The 23684-nt window shown below is 36.4% G+C and overlaps 1 protein-coding gene across 2 annotated transcripts in view; it reads right to left on the bottom strand.

The window, feature by feature from the left end:
- Nucleotides 1-16604: 16604 nt before the first annotated feature.
- The window catches only part of LOC108675241, a 44541-nt gene continuing 37461 nt past the window's right edge, over nucleotides 16605-23684 (bottom strand). For both annotated transcript variants that reach the window (XM_047885143.1, XM_047885145.1), the window contains 3 exons: nucleotides 23055-23078; nucleotides 20039-20090; nucleotides 16605-18635 (listed from right to left, as the gene is read on the bottom strand). In XM_047885143.1, the coding sequence (XP_047741099.1) occupies nucleotides 18593-18635; nucleotides 20039-20090; nucleotides 23055-23078 (119 nt within the window). In that variant the 3' untranslated portion in view covers nucleotides 16605-18592. The remainder of the gene's footprint in view (nucleotides 18636-20038; nucleotides 20091-23054; nucleotides 23079-23684) is intronic.

Raw genomic sequence — 23684 nt, 5'->3', positions numbered from 1 at the left:
TGTTCAATCACTTAAATTATTAATAATTTATACCGGGAAAATGTTGTGCTGAAGCTGAATATCAGCACCACCAACCAGTTTTTTTAGTTATTCAGTTTTGATGACGGGAAAATGTTGTGTTTTTCTTCATGAATACAAGGGCCTGCCATCCATCCTCCTATAATATTCATATTTTATGTTTGGAAATGTGGTTTTGTGATTGAATACAAGTATTGACGTTCAGCCTATTCTATTATTCATTTTTTGTAACAGGAAAATGTGGTTTGCGACTGGATACGAGTATTTTATTCATTTTAGAGATTTGGAAACTCTTGTCATTATTCGGCGGCCGCTGTCCTAACAAGCGCCGTTGCAACGAAGCAGAAGGCGATTCAAAAGCCACGCTCTTCAATGGATTTGCACAGAATAGTTTCGAAAATCTTGATGTTTCTAGGCATCCTTTTGGCTCTGAAAATTGAGCCGTAGAAGAGTTTCTTAGTATCGTGTAATGTAGCTTCATGCCATTAATTCTGAGATGTTTGTTTGTTATTTCCTATGCGTATAAAATTTCTATTTCTTCCTGAGATCGTTTACAGTGAGCAAAGACACTACGAACATTACGAATATTACTTCCTGAACATTACGAACATTCTTATTTATATTAACCTTATTTTCGAAAGAAAATAAATGCTCGAACGCCGGGTTACTGCCCCGGCTTCAGCTATGCATTCTATAACGTATTTATAAGACGGAGTGTGAATCAAATAAATTGTTCTGGTGCCTTTATACGCAAAAGGGAGAAGTGTTCTTAAACAACGTGGTCAGTGGGTGTTATTTATTTCCTGTCTGTAGATACCAGGAGGATGCAAGCGTTGATCTTCAATATTTTCCTATGAATAAAAAAACAGTAATGAAATGGAATAACATCAGTCATTATGAACATAAATTAATAAAGTTGAATTGATGATGCAGTAGAATTTAATTAATACCCAACTAACCTTTTTCGCAATCTATTCACATTTGGTATTATAAATAATTACAATTTATAAATTAAAACTATTTGATTGTGAAGATCAATTCATGAAAAAATCAATCATGCAATGAGGTAATTTCAATAGATTTATCAAATAATCGTATTAAATTAAACGTATGACAAATTAGAAATTAGGAGGTACGTTGTCTAAAATGGTTATCAACGTCGTGAAGAGCCTCTCAGATAAAGATATTTCATTTGTTATATAATAGTGAACTCTGTGTCGATGGTGAGATATAGGTTATCGATAATGGAAATTAAAACCTATTGCTTAGCAAAAAACGGGTGAAGATGTTACTAAATTAAGAGCAGCTTCTACGTGATAAAATCACGATCCACGTTCCAAAATATTTTTCAAAATTAAGATTAACGAATCCGGCATTTACAGTTTATTGTGTTGTGTATTAATAAAAGTAATTCCCTTTGAATTAAACATGTTATTGTGAAGGCTATTCTAGTAATTTTTACATTAGAACTAATCTTTGCAGTGGCTACAGAAGCTTCCCTCGACGCACACGGCTCTTCCAGCCCCCGAGTTTTAAATGAGTTCAATAAGCGATGCAGTTTTTCAAGCGTCCCTTTCAATTCTAAGGGCCATAAATAGCGAGGGTTGCACCGGCATTCCAAGAAACTGAGAGGGAGTTAGACGTGAATTTTTTCTCCGCTTATTCCCTCTTATCAGTGACAAAACAAACGAGCAAGCGAGGACGCCTTGTAGTGACACCCGTTCTTGTCAAGTGCCGGCACCCGCTCCTGCAATTTTTTAACGTCACCTACTAGCAACCGTTGGGACACGAGGGAGCTGCAGAGTGCAGAGGGCCTAGCCAAGCATGTGAGTATTGGATAATCTTAAGGTGGCCGCAAGGATTCTTCCAGAGCTAAGCTAGACCCAGAGGGATTCTTGGAGGTCCTGCTGGTCCTCTAAGGAGTCTTTGAAGACGAAAGCTTTTGGGAGTGACTCTTAATTGAAGTGCCTGGGTACACACTGTCTTGTAGAGTGGGTCGCATGAGTTTGTCTTAAAAGGCCAAGGCTCATGAGTACACACTGTCTTTTAAAGGGTGGCTCATGCAATTTCGAAAGATTAATGTGTCGTAGAATCTGTATTTATCCCGATTATTTTCATGGTTCTTAAGATCAAGTTAGCAATTTTTAATTAGTATACTGCATCTGAAACATTTATTAATAAGTAGATGTAAAATTTGGCAGAAGCGGTTTTCCAGGAAATAGTGAAAATATTTTGTACGTGAAAACTTATTTTGCGAATAAAATATCAGAGAAGTAAAACGGATCAAAATAAGTGAATAAAACAACCACAAAGCGACTCACGAGAAATGACGGGAAATATAAAAATGGAAAAGTAATAGCTGCAATTCAGAAATAATAAACGACGCTGAAAATCCAACAGAATTTATGGCACCTTAGTATAGGCGACCAATAAGAAACTAGTCAACAACATTAATGGTGCGTCCAATTGGAGGCCCCAGCCGTCGACTAACGTAAGCACACAGATGACAATCAACGGCGATTGCAGAGCCAGCAATTGGAACAAGGTCGTTACTTCTCGCAAATCTATTGGAGATCGAGTGAGTGAAACTCAACCTAAAATGATTGCGGTTCAGGCAAGGACAGCGGCGGCAACGGGCGCATCGATCCGTACATTCAAGAAAGTTGTCGGCATCTATTGTTGGTGCTCTGGCATCTATTGTTGGTGCTGTTGTGCCAGCCATTACCGAGTTTGCAGATCAAAGGCCAAAGCGCTGAAGTTGGCGACCTGGAGCCACTCTTGTGACTTCCACGAGGAGTTAGGCCCGTAAAATGCGAGCTTCCAATGCGGCGGTGCCTCCCGAAACCTTCACCGCAACAATTCCTTGTAAAATCTATTTTCCAAACTGAGGTAGGAATTTCATGAGTAGCTTGATGAGCTTTCACTCCGAATATGATTGATTTGTTCTGATCTGATTTGTTAAATCAATTCGAATTTAATTTGTTTAGTGGAGGGGTTCTTACTGATGTTTGAACTAAGCAATAGGCCTACATGGTATAATCGCAAACTAATCACTTGCAGCTAGAAGAAGCATTTGTTCCTAGCACTATATATAGTACACCTAGTTTAAAATTCTGTTCATCTTTATCAATGTGTTGACCATGCGTGCGTACCTAAGGGTCGATATTAAATCTGGAAAGATCGAAGACTAATTTGCCACGAGCAGTCAAAGGTTGGTCTGTCAGTTGCCCATAGGGTAAATCATTCAATCCGGGGTAACTTCAATCAAAACTTATCTGGACTTTGTAATTGGATTATTACTTAAATTGCTGCCACCACTGCACGGCAATTCAGAGTATTTACTGCCCACTGTAGTGCAACGTAGTTAACTGACATTGACGTCTTCTTTCATGAGATCCATTTATTTCCTGACCTGGTAATTATAGTTAGAGCCAATCGCAATGGATGTGAATTGTATTTGCTGAACAGTCACAATCCAATATCCCAGTGAAAATTTACAGTCGGTGCAGCTTCTGATTTGGATTACCAGAAGCTGGGGCGACTCTAAATTTTTTTAGGGAATGCTTATTGTATTAATTTTCCTCAATAACAGCATAATAAATTTCTGGTTTTACACTACACTATTGCTGCCGTAGAAAGACTGAACAGGCATCTCTATAATTTGAAAAATTGAAACATATTATTCATAATTTTGCAATATTGAAATATTTTATTCGTGATTCGGTCACAAAAAAAAGCTATCAATGTATACTGGATGTGGACCGACAGCTTTTGAAGGGGCATTGGACAAAAATTAACGGCTGGGAAAATGACGTCAGAAGCTCCGAATCAATGGCCATAATGAGACTAAAATATGTTTATTCATTAGACGCACATGTGTAGATGGGATGCGTAATAGCAAGGCCTGTGAGCTTCAAATAGGTATTGTTTTATAATTGTTCTCACCCTGTGTTATCTGTTATTCATCCTAAGTTATTTATTCGAAAGTTTCATATACTTCCTTATGCAGTTTCAAATGCTCCCATTCAATATTCATCTGATAATAATTTCAATCTGTTATTAATATTGAGAAGAATATTTAATTTCCGAAACATTCATTCAAGTAAATAAAAAATTCTTCAATTTTTCATCCTAATCTGATTACTATGGCGAAATATTCTCTTTATAAAATATGTTAGTTTTTTTGTCTATTTGATTGCTGTACTAAATACTTTGTCTTTTAATTGCTGTACTAAATACTTTGTCTTTCAATTGCTGTACTAAATACTTTGTCTTTCAATTGCTGTACTAAATACTTTGTCTGTCAATTGCTGTACTAAATACTTCGTCTTTCAATTGCTGTACTAAATACTTTGTCTTTTGATTGGTGTACTAAATACTTTGTCTTTTATTTAGTCCTGTGATAGTTGTATCGAAATTTGACTCGCACGAATACGAGACCAAAGAAGCTACAGAACAGAACACGGCGCTGGCTCGCAGGCTGACATTCGGAGTCTCATCGACGTATCGAGTTCGGCGGACGCGTTTGCTGATAGCGAAGAACTTCTTTCACGAAACTCGGGAAAACCTTTACAAAATGAAAACTGTTTCCACACGAAAAGGGTAATTTTTTGTGCTGTGTTTTCGTTGCTCTGATAGTTTGGTTGTATTGTTTCTCAACACAAATATATGAATAATGAGAAGTGAATTATGAAGGGAAAATCTTCGCAGAATTTTTTTTCCACGCGAAAAGGGTAATTTTTTTGTGCTGTGTTTTCGTTGCTCTGATAGTTTGGTTGTATTGTTTCTCAACACAAATATATGAATAATGAGAAGTGAATTATGAAGGGAAAATCTTCACAGAATCTTTTTCCCACACGAAAAGGGTGATTTTTTGTGCTGTATTGTCTGTTGCTCTGATAGTTTTGGTCGTATTGTTTCGCAGACCCATTACTTGAACAATGAGAATTAATAATTTATTAAAAATATTCAATTTAATTTGTCACTACGATCGTGTGTTTAAGAAAACTGCAGAAATTTTAGTAGAGTGATCATCTTGGATTATATAAAAATGAGAATCTGACAAATTATTTACTTTATCTTATATTTTCAATATAATTAATTCATTTGAGGTTATTAGTAATTTTTTTTAAAACGATGAATTGGTCACAAAGTGCCAGAACAAAACTCGAGATTTATAATAATTAGAAAGATTACCGCGTGAAGAAAATTATCTTCATCAACAGTCCACAACAATCTACGTGTGCCTCACCATGTATAGAGGGTCACAATACTCCATAATAAGTCCTCTATCAACAGTCCTCAGCATCCCACAACGCTCCACAAGTCCTCTATCAACAGTCCTTAACATCCCACAATGCACCACAAGTCCTCTATCAACAGTCCTCAACACTACACAAGACTCCAAAGTCCACGATCAACAGTCCTCAACATCCCACAACGCTCCACAAGTCCTCTATCAACAGTCCTCAGCATCCCACAACGCTCTACAAGTCCTCAACATCCTACAACGCTCCAAAGTCCTCTATCAACAGTCCTCAACATCCCACAACGATCCAAAGTCCTCTATCAACAGTCTTAACATCCCACAACGCTCTAAAAGTCCTCTATTAACAGTCCTCAACACCCCACAACGCTCTACAAGTCCTCAACATCCTACAACGCTCTACAAGTCCTCTATCAACAGTCCTCAACATCCCACAACGCTCCACAAGTCCTATATCAACAGTCCTCAACATCCCACAAGACTCTAGAAGTCCTCTATCAACAGTCCACAACATCCCACAACGTTCTACAAGTCCTCAACATCCTACAACGCTCTAAAAGTCCTCTATCAACAGTCCTCAAGACTCCACAAGACTCTAAGTCCACGATCATCTGCTGTATGGGTTGAAGCCGCGGCATTCGCCAGAGCATCTTTGGCTCGTAGTAACTTTGGCCGGAGTTCACACAGGTGATCCGGAGCAAGATCTCTGGCAGACTTAATGCGTCTCGCTAAGTCCAGAGTAATCTCCTCTAAGCCTGGTTTAACTTAATGAGCGATGCTGCCGGGGCGCGCGGGTTCAGGAAATAAACGTTTTTGCGTGGCAATCTTGGCCTGCTAGTAAGAGTGTTCTCGGCAGAATGAAATTGGATGAGGGATTTGGGCTTGAAATGCAGGGATTGATGAGGTTATGGTCCGAAACGAAGGAATTCTAAACCGTCGGGCTTGATTCAGTATTCGTGGTTTGCCGGGAAATGAATGGCTGTTCACTTTATATTGAATGAGATGAACTGCACTAGTGAAGAAATGTTTGATGAGCTCCTGACAATTTTATTTAGAAATGAAATCAACTTTGGTAATAATCATTATTATTTTTGTTGATTATCAGTAATCAAAAAAGGCTAGATTTTGCAAATTAAATTTGCGATGAGAGCTGTCCGAATATCTCAATAATTAATAAATATGTAACAGGTTATTTAACAATCAGCATTCTGAACAACTGTTATATAGGAAGTAAAGTTATTTAAAAATTTTTGGGTGTCGTTTTAATAACCTAACCTAACCTAATTCAGATTACGGAGTAAATTAATTAAGGCTTCTCAGTCAATCAAATCAATTGAATTTTAAATTTTTAAAAATACCATAAATGTGTAACTTTTTATCAGAGTCGAGACTTTAAAGTTTTTTCATATTCACTTTCGGGTTTAGGTTCCAACGTTAATCCAATAAACTAGAATGATGCTGCAGTCCTCTTCAAATTCCAATTGGACCTTCCTGTTCATTCGTTTCAACATCGTTTTCATTAGTTACGCCAAAATGCACACGTGCAACCAATTCAATTTCCATTCATCACTATTCACGAATTTTTCATCACTTTGTTTGTACGGGTAAAAAATATATCCATCAAACTTGTCATTTCTTCTGTTTCGACGAATTTATATATATTTCACTAATAGCTAATATTGGCTTGACAATACTTGCATTTTTTGCACCTAAAGATGCAGTCTTCATTCCCGTACTACCCTAATGATGCCGGATTCTAAAATCTCGGTCGTCGCAGCCTTAGGTCAAATACAGCTTGCGCTCAAACAGAGCGTCAAGTTTTCGGTTTTTGTTGGGTCCTCAATCATGTGATGAATTCCACCTTTCGTATGCAAATTCGTCTTGCTAGCGAGGCTCAGAGTTACCGGAGTTTAGTCGCAGAGATGTTGTCTTCTGAGTTTTTGCCACTTGTTGCGGATATTCTTTTAAGAACAACCATAAATCTCTCGAGATGAGAAAATGTTTCGTCCGATCTCCATCTCTTGAAAAGCTTTTGCTGTCCCTTCGTCACTCGACAAATTTTTCGCCAAAAAAAGAAAGACGATGTTCATTTGCATTCAGATTTCGCGATAAAAAAGTGTGAAACTTAGAAGTTGGCGCAATGAGTGTGCTTGAGAAATTTGACCGACTTGTTTGCAATTTTCAAATTTCAAGTTTAAACATATGAAGCTCTAATACTCAGTTATACTCATATACTTTTCTCTTTAAGCCATTTTCGATTCCAAAAATAAACTACACTTATACAAAGAAAATTTACTCAGATTAAAGCGTGCACTAAGTCATTTTGTCCATAATTACCTTTATTCTAACTTGTAACAATTCATAACCATGCAAATAAAATATAAAACTGAGCGTTTGTTTCGTTTGACAGTTGCTTGAAAAGAATATAACTGACTGTACACGCTGTTCATGGTCACACAGCGTTACATTAAATCGTTGTTTGCGTTCCAGTCGACACAACAGTACACGGTATATAGAGCAGCCTCTTGACGACGCTGGAGCTCAGTTAAATTGGAAATTGAGAATTTAAGACAAATTACCGTGATTTAGTGAACCATAAGTAATCCCAAAATCAGAGCTGCATGAATGTAATGCGAGCAAAGTGTTAACATACTTCATGGTGCTTTGATACGATCTGATTAAAGATAGATCATGGAAAGCTCTATTACGATGTGGCGTCAGCCTGGTGAACATGCAACGTGCTGGAGTGACGTGGTTTGAGCAACTAACACGACACACAAGAAACGTAATAAAACTCGCGCGATGATATGATTTTAGAAAACTAACATCACAAAACTATATTTTTTATATGTGAAAAGGGAATCAACTATTAATGATTTAACGTTCTGAGGAAATGCAAGCAATTCAGAATGAAATTACCCATTCGTAGGGTAAAAAAATGAAACGGAATACGCCATTTATAATGAAATAACCCATTCCGAAAGTAATGATATTATAAGGAATAAAAAAATGTACAAGAAAATTACTCATACGTACAGATATGAGGAAGAATAAGCAATGTACAAGGAGATTACCCATTCAAGATGGAATGACAGTATGAAGAATAAGCAATATACAAGAAGATTACCAATTCAAGATGGATCAACAGTATGAAGAATGAGCAATATACAAGGAGATTACCTATTCAAGATGGAATGACAGTATGAAGAATTAGCAATATACAAGAAGATTACCTATTCAAGATGGAATGACAGAATGAAGAATAAGCAATGCACAAAGACATTCTTGGCTCAGTGATACGCTGGAAATAATAGCCGCTATCTATCGCCACGGGATAATGGCCAGAAGTGGATGTATGGCGCCTCGCAATCGTAAAACAAGTCCCTGGAATATTGCCCCCGAGACCGTAGGGCTGAACGTCATGGCCGGACCAGGCACATCTATTGAACTTTCGGCCCAACCCACCACACATTTGACGTTGAATCGATGTTTAATTCAAAAATTTTTCGTTGAAATAACGCTGAATTTAACGTTTTTTTTTGTTGAAACAACGTCTAATTTAAAGTTTTAAGTCGAAACAACGTTGAATCAAGCGTTCTGTCGTTAAAATATCGTGAATTAAACGTTCTGGTGGGAAGCGTTTCCCTGATCCATTCCTTATCGAAGACAAATTACAATCTTAATCGGCCGGCCAGATACGCAGCACAATTTTGTATTCACAGATTTTATTGTGGGATTCATATAACACAATTCAGCCTCCTGATCACAGCAATTCCAAAAATGTTATCATTAAACTGATGATAATAAAACAGATCAACTAATCACGGCAGGGTTCGAAGGTGACAGAGTTATCATTCCCGTTCAAGGTGTTTGTTACTTCGATAGACAACTTCTGCATCACTTTCCAAAGGTATGAAAAAATTACAACCTGACACGTTTTTTCTTTTGTGCATTTTAAGAAATTATCTGGAGTAATCGAGCTCCGAATGCGAAGAAAAGGAAATCTTCAGACAAAGAGAGAGACTGCGGTTGTTCAAACTTTGATCTTTTTCTCTATTTACAGGAGTTTCAGCAGGGCCGGTGTTGCCATTCCGGTCCACACGTTCATTTGTTCGGGAGTCTACACAGCGCCGTCCCCAGGCGGTGTTGCTGTCTTTCTAGCGGTTTTCCCTCAAGGCTGCTGATAAATTTTCGTCTCCCTTCGAAGGCCGGCAATACCTAAATGAGCTAAGAACACTTGGATGCTCATTCCAGAGGGAAACTCGCCGTTTAATCTTTGTGCCTGACGGAGATGTTTGCAGGTGTGAAAAAGAATAAAATGCAAATGTTGAGAAAATGCTTTCTCGTGAGGTTATGCAAGGTAAGTGTTAGATCATTTATATTGATGCCTAATTCACGTAGTCAAATAATTATAGAAGTTTGCTTTTGTTCCATAGTTGACGCATCAGTGAGCTCATTTAAGATGCGGTAAACAAGGATGCCTCGACGAAAGTTGCTTTATTTTCCGTTAACCTCTCGTTATGCAAGACGGTCTGATTTCTTCTCATATTCTAATGAAGATGCCTTGATCGAAACGATATTGCAATTAATAATGAGTTCTTAGTTTTGTCATGATGTTTGCAGATGCGACACAAGATTCAGTACTATATTTTGAAATTGTGAATTACAGCGTTTTCCGTGCATTATTAGCGCATTTTCTCATTTATGAAAAAATTGCGCTATTGTGCTCGCCATGTCCGTCCGTCCGTGACTTCACATTTTCTTCGACAAGAAAATGCGCTCTGTGTCACTCACTGCAGTGAGTACTGAGTTATATTTTGGGACCATGCATTCGTCTGCAGGTACTTAGCAACGTGATTCGCCTCGCTGCTCGTTAGGCTTGATGACGCTGAAATTCAAGGCGGAGTGACGGGTTCCTGCGTAGCCACAGAAAACTTTCTGCTTTAGACACACAGTGAAAATTTCGCAGCAGCCTCAGATTATTGCGGGTCTCAAACACGCAATAATCAATCTCAATAATCAATCTCTAATCTCAAAGAAACCGGCTTTGTTCGTTGTGGCGTGGTGAAGTGAGTTTAGCGCAATTATACCCTGTACGCGACAGAAGTAAATGCGTTCATTACACTGTGTCCATATCTTAGCGTGTTCTTAGATATGTAGATGGGTAAAGGCGATAGGTTATAATTTATAGTTTTGATTGCAGTTTGATTGCATCTCTATCTGTTCATTAGAATAGAAGTAAGTTGTGACGGCCCCCCACAACCTGTGTTACAAATAATTTCATAAAATCATGAGACATTAATTATATAACCGACGGATTGTAGGCGCACAAAGGAACTTCAGACTATAACTGATTTTTCGATTGTAGCACGTTAGAGAATGGAAGTAAATGAATGCCCGGCATATTCTCAATATTCCCTAATGAATTAGGCATATTCAGTAATTTCATTCTCGAAAAATTCAGGAAATGAGCGATGCGTGCGATGATTTTGAGCCTGAGTCAATGTCTTGAAAATTTCGCTATAGGCTGAAAAGGCTTTTCAATCATCATATGGCAGCCTGATTAATGTAAGCGGAAAAATACATTTATTTCATGCCGCATTGAGAGCTTGAAATTATCTTCAACCGTCAGCAAAGTTCATCGTAGTTTCTTGAATCTAATGATTATGAATGAAATGAAAATTATTAACATGTAAAAGGAACATGAAATCCTTAATATAATATTAGGCGCGTGTTCATAAATATTTGTTGTACAAATTTTGGCAAAGGTAAGTCTGTCTACTCTTCATTTATTGCGGCACAGTTTCAAGGCATCTATTGCCGCAGTCAACCTCCGTTCAATGGCCAATCAGAGGCACAATAGCACGTCTACTCTCTATTCTATTAGTCTCCTAACTTCAGCGTGTACTTCGGGACTCTTTTTGTTATGCTTTATTTTGGAGACCGATGGTGGCCCAAGTGAAGAATTGGGAGGAGTTAGCTTTTTTTATATTCACACTTGGTATGTAAAATGACTTACGCCAATAAATCGTTTCGTTTCCATTCACGATCGTATCAACATTTCTAGAAAATAGGTTTGGTACTCAGAAGTTTCGCGCAAAAGTATTTTCGTCAGTAAATTAGAAGAGTATTTCTAAAAATTGTGATAATTTAGATTTCATATGATAATGATCTGCATCTAAAACTAAAAACATAGGAAGAGATTAATTGTCGTTACTGATTTAATGTTTTTCTGGCTCGTGTTGAAAGCGCTTTGCAGAAACTGGTCTAAATTTACAAGAAAACGATTATGCATTATGTAATAATTTGAATCCCGCTACTTGCTTGAAATAAATCACTTAGATTTAGACCTTTAGACCTTGTGCCAAATCCGACTTCTATGGGCTCCTGATCGGATCCCATAAGGCTCCTCAAATGAACCTAAAAGGTGCCTCATCAGACCCTAAAAAGTGCCTCATTGGCCCGGCCCTAGGAGGTACCTCATCCGACCCTAGATGACACCTCATTGGACCTAAGAAGGTGCTCCGTCCGACACGAGAAGGAGCATATTCTTGCCTGACAACGTGACTCCTCTCACTCGTGAATGTGTGGTAACCTACACGTTGCTTTTAATCAGACTCAGGGTTATATTTTCCTGACATCCGCGTTAATAATTTTTTCCGTACAGACTGGAAAAAATACATTTTACGTACATCACTGGGACAAAGCATGTCTTAAACCTCATCTCTCGCCATATGAGGTTGGTTTTGTCAACTTGAACTCCTAACAAATAGAATTTCAGATAGGCGCTAAGAAAAAAATTAAGGCCATATGTTGTGCAACAATATTGGAACACTGACTGATTTTCTCTGCATTAGTATTCATGATACCGCCATGCACCAGCGTCCGAAACTTGTGTGCGGATTATTGTGTTATCTCCCGAGAAACCGTGGCAGGCGTGGCCAGCGAGCGAACACTCCTGATGTGTTCCGACTTATGTTCCAGGGCCTATACTTTCAAAAGAAGTTAAGAGATCGTAAGTTCATCAGCCAATCATTGACGGCCTTTCAAGCAAAATCTACCAATCATAGACAAGAAAACAGAGCGTAAGTGCTTACCTTCACTTAGCGAGTTTTGAAAGTATGTTCCAGATTTCCTTTCCGGCCGAATGCGATGACCTAAACTTGAAATCTTTGGGATTGCGAGTTTAGACAATTCGTAAAGAATTTTTGATGTATATATAAGTTTCTTCTTAAATTGAAATATTCGAACTCTGTGATCAATGCACACTTTAGTCGAACGGCCCGTCGTGCGAGCACCACAATGAGTTACGGAATGTGTGTCTTGAATCGATTGGTGTAATTTCATATTCCTGGGCCAGCCAACTGTACTCTGCTAACATACTTCACTTTTACACACTTTATACCCAGAAAACATTGTGATAAGGAAGAACATCTATCGTGAAGAACACGATGATGGAGAACAATGTCTATAAATTTGTTCGAATTTATTCTATATTCAGTACATAGGCTATAGGATTAATTTTTTCAGTTAATTCATTATATCTCAAATTGCCTCGACAGAAATTGAATGGAGGATAATAATCATCTGTGGGCATCCGATTATCAATTTGATATCGTTTCAAGCTCAACTCCAATTCAGGACCGTGAATTCGTCTCTTCCATGTAATGAAAGGGCTTCAACAGACCCGATGGAAAAAAATAAACACTTTATATATAATCAATAACAATAAGAAGAACGTTATCACGTTAATATAAATGCAAATTTGTGCATGGTAATACAAAATTTCCATTGAGCCCGCTATTGTGATTTCACAATTTATGTAAAATATTGATATGATCCTGATTCGCCATTTCTACCTACCTCATGTTCGATCTCAATCACAGTCGAGAGTCCCGTCATCATTGTCCAGCGAACCCTCATGGATATATGTATCAATAATCACTATTATTTAATATCTCATGGCTACCCTCGGGTATTTTAGTATGCTTACTATATTTTCAGTTGGCTTTAATGCATAGTTCCCCTCAATCCCCTCTGTGACGCCCATCATTCACATCGACCCAATCACACGACGACTGAAGCCATAAAAACGGAATAGCTGGCGAGCGTACATTCATATTTCATTAGACGAGTACAGCGGATCCATACTCAGATTAAATGCACTTTTTTAGCATCATTCCGATTCGAGGGCATTGTCCCTCGGCATGAAGCTTTGTGGGTTATGCACGCTTACGGTTTCAATAAGTTAAAAATTACTGGAAAATTCGTATTTGGTTTTGCTGTGCTGATTATAACTGATAATCGATGGTTATTTTTTTTCAATAGATGCTAATTAATGTGCGTATAATAGTGGACGGAAATTTAGTGACAATTTAAAACAAGCGTCATTTGTTAATAAAAACAAGGTTTCCATCATATTTATATGAATAAATGTTGATTTCCCAGTAAAGATAACTTTATACTATTTGAAGTGATCGTTATTTTATGAGGGGTGATGTGGGCACCTCGAACTCTTCACTCAATCGTGCTACACTAAAGTCAGAATTAAGACTGTCTTTTGCTCAGTTCCAGTAACTTATTTTTGTTGGCGAGACGAATTTATAACTTTTTCATGGTTACTTAAAAATTTCACTTTAATGCTGCTCTAAAATACCTCGTTCACTTACATGATACCATCGCATTTTTCCTCGATTTTAAATCGGGTTTCGACTCTCAAAATTAAAACAATTTTTATCTAGCAGCAGCATAAATTTACCCCAGCAGCAACAGCATTTCTTTTCAGCTCTTTTCTTGCAGTGTTTTACTCCCACAAAGTATTTCAGATTCTGAAATACATTAAAATGAATCTGCCGAAAGCTTTCCAAACTATCGCACCTTTGTTATTCATCGAACTTTCTTTCAAGAGTTCGGCTGTCCCATCACAAATTAATGGGCCATTGAAATGATGGAGAACGTTCATAAATTCCATCATAGGACCCTGGCTTATCTCCACCGTGTCGTTCTGAGCTAATAGCCCTGCATGAATAAGAGATGAAACTTTGTAAAATCGTCTAATCGAGGCATGGAAGATCGAGCGCTTTATTGAGTCTACCCAATTGAATTTAATTGCAGAAGTAAAAGCCTAAAGCGCTAGATAGACGTCGGCTGCAACGGCTCCCTGTGGCGTGGGCGAGACGTTGAAATCTTTTAGCTTTATTATTGAAGCTGAATGTTAACATTTGTAGGGCAAAATCACTTGTCAAATATCGTTGAAAAAAATTTTGGGTGAACCTTGCTTGACTCGGGAGCCGAGGTTTACAAATAATGGCAGACGACTGAAAGACGTCTTGATTCAGACGACTGAATCAAGACGACTAAATAGGCACGTTAGAATTTCATCAGGACAATAAGTTAAGGAGGATAGGTAGTGGGATAGTTAGTAATAGCAGCTGCTAGTCTAGTTTAAATTGTATCAAATTATAATTAGTGTTGCAACGCTCACTATGATGACTCAACGGCGTTATTTTGTTAAGAAGCCATAAAGGAAAATGCATCATTCAGCTGCCTTTCATTCTCCTAGTAGCGCAAGTTTATGAAATCTTACCTGGAAAGAGAGCAGCTTGAAATGGTTTAAACATGGCCGGTTCTTTCAGGAATGCAAATCTGTTGACTAAATTCACTGATTATCAGATATTATGAAGAGAAATCACAGCTTAAAAAACAGAGATATGTTCACAACTATAAAACAATATAGATCATATTGCACACATTGTGGAAGTGCAACACATTTTAAAACTACAGCAGTGTTCCCGGCATCTCTTGCATTCAATTTGCATGAATTGATTCCTATTCCTTGCAGTTGGACGAACGTGTGTAATGTTTAATGCATCGCTGACCACGCTAACGGAATTCTTGGATTATTCAGGATTATGCGCATGTAAGGAAATAAATTATTTTAAGTCGACATTATTTGATTGGGATGAAATGGAGTTATGTTATTTCTTCATATAAATTTTTAGTGAAAAGAAATTACTTCATTACTGATCAGGCGTTCAAGAAATAAATCGATTCAAAATTATTTCCAATTCCTGAACTTGATTATTCGAAGCGGCTTTACAAGACTCTGAAATTCGGTAGTATCACTGCTGAAGTTATATTATTAAATAACATTAATGTTTAATTTTCAGATTATTATAATTGAATAGCCACAAGTAATTGCAGTTTTTGTGAACTCAATATTTTATTTTTAATTTCAGGGTCAAATAAGCGAATGGAGTTTGCTTTCTCTACAATAATTGCTTCCAAGAAGTGTACAGTAGCTTATAACTGCCTATAAAACGACAATTGAATTTAGAATTTAGTTTAATAATTTAATACTCCGCCTCATTTCTGTGTTACTCTATTGAATCATTCACTTCTTTCCATTCGTCGGTTGTATGTATGCATATGAACATAAAGTTTCTCAACTGCAAATTATCTAACGATAATCGTTTGCTTTTTTTTTCAATCATCGCTAACAATATAACCCAACACACGATTATAATATAACCCGACACAGTAAAGATATTCGTCAAAATACGTAAGAAAATAAGGGATTAAATGACCCCTTGGAATGACATCATTGATTGTAGCGGTTACTCGTAGAAGAGGTCAGCACGAGCTTAAATTGTAAAATTACTTGCATAAATATGCAAGCATTTCTTAATAATAACAAAATTGGTTCTGTCCTTATTTTAAGTTTTAAAATTTTCTGATGCACTCAACTTAAAATCAAGTCTAATTTCGCTCTGTTCCTGCACTACTTGAGCTTATCCAATAAACAATTTTTGAAGTTTGATTAATTCAGATTCAAGTTGCAAAACTAATTCAATGAATATTGCATAATTCATTCAATTGAGCAAACAATTCAATAATTCATAATTTAAGTCAAGTTCAAATGAAGTCATAACTTCAATAAAAATGTGTTGAAATTCTTTAGAAGATTCTCATGGTTCTTTTTGGTGCTCATAAAAGCCTGAATCATTTTTCTGGTTCTCATGGTTCTTTTTTGTGTTCATAAAAGATTGAATCATTTTTCTGGCAAAGTTTGAAAAAAATTACTCTTTCCATTGATAGGGTGAGTTTTTTCCTGGAAGCTCTGGAAAGTTCGTTAATAGCTCGACTATAACAGATTTCAATTTGAGGAACTGGTTCATTATTGCAATTGAATGAAACTTTTCCAACTGATGTGTGCCTATTTCTTGCTGACTAAGTTAAAAATTTTATAAGTAAATTTCATGTAATTTTCTCAAATGTTTTTATTTATGATATCAGTAGTGACGATGAGGATTAAGCAAAGTACAATACAAAAATAAGATTTATTTGAAACACTCACAGCGAGAGTACACAATGTACAAAGTACACAAATACAAGAATTATTACATCATGATCGTCATTCGTAGTTTTAATAAACAATGCGTTAGAAATTATGCTTCATTAGTTCGTATTTTTTACGCCTATGCTGAGAAATTTTTTGGACGTTCCGAGAGTTTTGATTTAAAAAGTATGGAATTGATTATTAATGAATAGTAAATAATGCATTTAATTAAATAGTAAATTTAACTTTCATTAACATATATGCATGCTATGCTAAAAAATGCATCCATAATCATGTGAATGCACGTGACCAGTCATAAATCAGGATACAACAGCAGTAATAATGTATCAAGTCTTTTTTTAACGAAAGCCAACTTTCTAACTAAGCTTTAAATGAATAACAAGCGCTCAGATTTATAACTGATCCGCGCGCTGCTTCTAATTCAGCAAAAACGCTGCGGACGCCGTTAAAATAATAGGATAATCACATGTTTAAAAAATCCAGTTGTTTTTTTTACGTGAAATTCTATGGTAGAATTCCAGTTATCTGAAAATGTCTGACTGTAGCGCCTTGTTCGTATATGTCTCGCGTTGGAGGCAATAATGAAGATAGGATCAAAAGAAGACTTGTATTCAAAAGTGAGTCGAGGGTGATAACTAGCAGACGATTCCGAACTATGGAGAGTGCGGAATGCGCGAATGGATTTTACACTTCGCCTCCGACACACCGATGATTCACCGATGATTCACCGATGACACAGTTAGGCCCCTATAGGCGTAACACTGACGGGTTTCAAAACCTTGGCAATATGACCTGTATTTTAGACTGTGAGTCAAAGGGTGGCTACAATTCCTTGCGAATAAGTCACATGACATTCAAGGTGCTCATATTTGTCAATATAATCTTCACAGTGAACACGGGAGAGCAAATGATTCAAGTAGTGAATCCATGAATATTGAATGAAGTACGAGTTAGTTTATATATTTACAGTCGAGCTGTGAGAAACGAATGAGCTATTTAATGTTCTTCGCAAATTGCCGAAAGGTAATTTTCACGACATAGACCTACCCAATCCTTCATTTTTGTAAGTAAGGAGCCGTTAAATAACGTCATCCGGTTTAGAATGAAGTTGTGATGGAATTATTATATATTGTCTTGCTTGTAAAATTTGTTTTGCACTATGTAAAATCTGAAGGACTGCCTGCAACTGGCTTAAAGTAAAGTCAAATTTAAACATATACTTGCAATAGCGATGCACTTGCGCTGTTTTTAGAATTTCATTCATTGCTCATATCGCCTATATGCTTTAGGCAGCTCAAATTCAATTACGTCAAGTCAAATTCAATTACGAATAATTTCGGAACTTTTAATAAACTGTTAAACACATATATTATCGTTATTAGAGAAAACATCGTTCCATTTAACTCCACTTTCAATTGACATTTCTTAAAAACACACGCAAAAAATGTATCTATGTACTTCGATTCGAGTTATAATTTCACTTTATGCTTAGTAAATATAGCTTCAACTTTTTCTCGCGGGAACTAACAGGCAGTAGAAGTACTGAAATATTACGATTTAATTGCATTAAAACCCATAAGCCGACATTATAGTTCACGTAAAGTGAGCTTCTAAATGCTCTAAAGTTCAATGTTAGTGGCATTTCATTTAGTTATGCATCTGGTTTTGATTTTAATGGGGTTATCTCATTAAAAATAATTCCCTGTATGTGATACAGGTTTTCCCAATACTTCACACGTAAAATCCTTCGTCGTAAGCGACTGGTTCGCTCCGTCATCCCAAACAACTGACGCGTGCTCATGTCTTTAATGATAGCACAAATAATCTCAGAAATATAGAAAAAATACACGGCTATAGAGGGCAAAGTTTCCATCGATAGGTAACACTTACGAAACATTTAGATCTTTGTAGTGAATTATATCTATTGCATATATGCAGCAGCACCGCGCTTATAGATGTCCTCGGCGCCAGTGGTAAAGACCGAGAAATAACCTGTTGGATAGAAACACGTGTTTTAGATTTCATTATGGAATTTATCAGGTTTTCGACTCATTGCATGAACTTGCATAATCATTTTTAATAATTAATTTGATGATTTATTCGAAATAAATGGTTATTGCTTCAATGTAATTTGTACTCGCACAAGCTCGATCACATGTTTTATTTTTGTTTGGTTCAATTACTGGGAGTTATAGAAATGAAAAAATCTTGCATTTATTCAAGAATTTACTGAGAATTGTGCTTTTAATATAAAAAAATGGCCCGACTTTAGTAATGAAAACAAATAATGTTTGGAAAAAATAAACGAAATCATTTTAATAAGAACTCAAAGTGAATAACATATCATATAGTTCCGAGGATCGCTTTCTTCATCTAATTTCTCGATAGTTTTTACTTCTTTTCTTCGGAAACTTTGATGGATAACAAGCGCTCAGATTTATAACTGCTCTGCGCGCTGCTTCTAATTGAGCAAAAACGCTCAATTAAAAACGCTCAAAAACGGACGCCACCAAAAAAATTTGTATTATGACTTGTTTTCAAAAGTCCAGTTGTTTTTTACGTTCAATTCTATGGTGGAATTAAAGTTACCTGAAATTGTGATTTGTTTGGTCATTATCAGCCAATTTTTGATATTTTTGAGCGTATTAAATAATTTTTTTTCTCGGACGGATAAATACGATTTAAAAGCCTGTATCAACATCGTTAGTATTGTAATAGTAAGACAAACTTAAACCAGTCGAGGAGCAACAACATATGAAGTCTTGTAACGCATATTGGCAGCGACTTCGTAATATGGAAGGCCTATTTCGAAACATGATAGCAACAAATTTCTTGATAATAATAAAGATAGAATTCAATTAAGTTATAAATAAAATAAAATATGCAAACCACATGATTAGCCATTATCGTGAATTTCGTCTGCCCAAAAGCTTTATGTTTGAACAAAAGCTCTGTGTCTGAACTAAAGCTCTGTGTCTGAACTAAAGCTCTGTGTCTGAACAAAAGCTCTGTGTCTGAACTAAAGCTCTATGTTTGAACATACATAGATCTCTAGATCTATGATCATAGATATCTATGTTTGAACTGATCTTACTTTTTTACTCAAATTCCATGCTTGAACCACATATACGTCCAAATTTTGACAAAAGTCTAAAATTTTTAATACTTACTAAGTATGAATGCCTAAATATTTCTTAAAATGAATTCAAGACAAAATTTGCAATCACCATTATTTTTAGGCGCTATTTTACTGACTTCTGCTGACTGATATAACAATTTAACTTCTTCAGACAACCACTTTGTAAAATTGACCTCTAGTCATGAAGCGTGAATGTTCAAGTTGATGAATTAGCATAATTTAATATCAACAGGTATTAAATGTATATTCAACTCACCCTGATAAGCTCTTAAGATACCAGCCTGCTCTTCTCCGGGACCCACGGTTTGCTGTGAGGAAAAATACTTGCTTTAATATTGTAAAAATAAAAATGATTATTTGTCTATCACGGTTTGCTGTGAGGAAAAATACTTTATTTAACATAATATTCTAATAATAATAAAAAATTATTAATTGTCTAAGAATACAGGAAATTCCATTTATTTTCTAATAAATAAACCCGAGCTAGCCTTCATACAGTCATGAATACACATAATGAAGGTTAAGCTGAGCCACGCAATGACTATATTAACCTAACTTGCACTTAGCTTGTCAGGAGAAATGATGCAAATGAATGATGTTAGGCTAGCTAAATGTTGATGATGTTGATGCAAATGAATGATGTCAGGCTAGCTAAAAGTTGATGATGTTGATGCAAAAGAATGATGTCAGGCTAGCTAAATGTTGATGATGTTGATGCAAAAGAATAATATCAGGCTAGTTAAATTTTTATGAGTTTGATGAGAGGAATGATGTGAGACTAATTAAATCTCTATAATGACATACAGTGCATCCAATGTATGGATACACGAAAGTCATTGCAAAACTTGGTTAACCAACGATACATTGATTTCCAACAGTTTAGTTATCCCTAGAGCACGCTGCCCACTGCAGAGCTAGTCACGACACAAGAGACCACATGTAACATGAAATACGTGTGTCATGTCTAGACGTGATATAGACATGAAACATGAAATGAGTGTCATGTGTCGCACGTTTGCGTGTCACGTATAGACGAGATAAGAGGCCACATGAAGCATGAGACACGTGTGTCATGTATGACACGTTTGTATGTCACGTATACACGAGATAAGAGGCCACATGAAGCATGAGACACGTGTGTCTTGTGTGACACGTTTGTATGTCACGTATACACGAGATAAGAGGCCACCAGAAGCATGAGACACGTGTGTCATGTATGGCAGGTTTGTATGTCACGTATACACGAGATAAGAGACCACCAGAAGCATGCGACACGTGTGTCATGTGTGACACGTTTGTATGTCACGTATACACGAGATAAGAGACCACCAGAAGCATGAGACACGTTTGTCTTGTGGGACACGTTTATGTGTCACGTTTACACGAGATAAAAGACCTTATGAAACATGAGATGCGTGTGTCTTATGGGACACGTTTATGCGTCACTTATACACGAGATAAAAGACAATATGAAACATGATATACATGTGTCATGAATGGCACGTCTGCGTGTCACGTATACACGAGATAAGAGGCCAGAGACAGGCGCACGTATCCCAGCAATGCATGCAGCCTACGGCGGATAGGCCAGCGAGACGCGACGCTTCCTTTGTGCTCAGCAAACACAGCCCGCCGCCCCAATATGCCTAAGAGGATCACTGAATGCCCCCTACATGTGCCCCCTTCACTTCAAGACTTTCGAGTAATGTTTTACGCTGATTTAAGATTGTAGAGATTACAGCAGCATCAAAAATTACGATAATCCAAAACTTTCAAGTAATAGTATACACTGATTTAAGATTGTTGAGATTGCAGCAGCACCAAAAATGACGATGAACCGAAAAAGTTTAAGATTTTCAAGCAATATTTTACGCTGATTCAAGATTACAAAGATTGCAGCAGCATCAAAAATGACGATGATCCGAAAAAGTTGTAAAATTTCAAGTAATGCAGGAATGTTTTACGCTGATTTAAGATTGTTGAGATTGCAGCAGCACCAAAAATGACGATGAACCGAAAAAGTTTAAGATTTTCAAGCAATATTTTACGCTGATTTAAGATTACAAAGATTACAGCAGCATCAAAAATGACGATGATCCGAAACTTTCAAGTAATATTATACACTGATTTAAGATTGTTGAGATTACAGCAGCATCAAAAATGATGATGAACCGAAAAAGTTTAAGATTTTCAAGCAACATTTTACGCTGATTTAAGATTGTAGAGATTGCAGCAACACCAAAAATTGTGATGATACGAAAAAGTTGTAGACTTTCAAGTAATGCAGTAATGTTTTACGCTGATTTAAGATTGTAGAGATTGCAGCAGCACCAAAAATTGTGATGATCCGAAAAAGTTGTAGACTTTCAAGTAATGCAGTAATGTTTTACGCTGATTTAAAATTGTAGAGATTGCAGCAGCACCAAAAATTGTGATGATCCGAAATAGTTTAAGACTTTCAAGTAATGTTTTACGCTGATTTAAGATTATAAAGATTGCTGTAGCACTGAAAATTACGATGATCAGAGAAAGTTGTAGGCTTTCAAGTAATATTTTTCGCTGATTTAAGATAACAAAGATTGCGGCAGCACCAAAAATTGCGATGACCCGAAAAAGTTGAAGATTTTCAGGTAATATTTTACGCTGATTTAAGATTGTAGAGATTGCAGCATCACCAAAAGTTATGATGATGCGAAAAAGTTGTAGACTTTCATGTAATACTATACACTGATTTAAGATTGTTGAGATTGCTGCAGCACCAAAAATGACGATGATCCGAAAAAGTTTCTTTGTAAAATCCTTGAGTTGATTGAGAGGTGAAACCTAAGATGTGTTCTATAAGATTTCGCTGAAAAGGAAAATAGCATGAGAAATGGGTGATATATTATTGAAAGTCATGAACATGACTGTGCTTTTTACGAAGTATTACTTCTGAATTGTTTCTATATGTAGTGTATCGTTTTGAAAGTGCTCAAAATTTTGATTATTGAAGTCGTTTAATTTAGTTAGTTGTTTTTTGGCATATACTTGCATGGACACAGAAACTCCTAAAATTATTCCAGTAATCGCAATTTAAATAAATGTAACTGATTTTTGTAAGAAAAATCGAAATCTAAAAGCAACATCACTTCCGATTTTTAATTTCCTCGTGGATTTCACCAAAAAACTATAAATCTTATGATTTTCTCACGTACACACAAATTCCTATGATGCACAATAAAGATGAAAGTATAGAGATGACTTACATGACCGAGTTGTATCACAATTCCCACCTGCACCGAAGAGGCCGGAGAAATCTGTTGAAATACAAAATTATTCTCTTTACGAGCTTGCCTGAATGAAAAACAATCTTGATAATGGGTAAAAATTAACGGTATAAAATAGCTGTTAACCTCTTTCGCTCATTGGCGTCTGATAATTATCTGAGGTCTAAAGACCTTTGGTAAAATTTCAAAAATTTTATGCTGATTACGAGCTGTCGACCATCGCAGTCCAATGCATCGCTCGTGATTACAATGCTAGAGGCATATTTGTGTAAAATTACAGCTTATTGCGATATAATTCAATTTCAGTTTATTACGACATAATTCAATTACAGTTTATTACGACATAATTCAATTAAAACTTATTACGACATAATTCAATTGCTGCTTTTTACGACATAAACAGACTGGTTATTAATAATTCCAGTTTGCTTTAAATCCAAGTCTGACATAAGTTTTTGTTACTCATTATTGAAAAACATTGAGGTCAGTAAACATGCAAATAAATCTACAAATTCTGCAAATAAATCTACAAATCTACGCTCTACAAATTGTAAAAACAAAACCTCCGTGCCTCTTTCGATCGAGCATTGATCTATAAAATATACTTCCTTAATGATTTTCGTGCTGGAATCCAAT

This window comes from Hyalella azteca, unplaced genomic scaffold (assembly GCF_000764305.2).
Source record: "Hyalella azteca isolate HAZT.00-mixed unplaced genomic scaffold, Hazt_2.0.2 contig2100, whole genome shotgun sequence".
In the NCBI taxonomy this organism is placed as follows: Eukaryota; Metazoa; Arthropoda; class Malacostraca; order Amphipoda; family Hyalellidae; genus Hyalella; species Hyalella azteca.
This window is presented reverse-complemented; position numbering and strand designations above follow the sequence as displayed.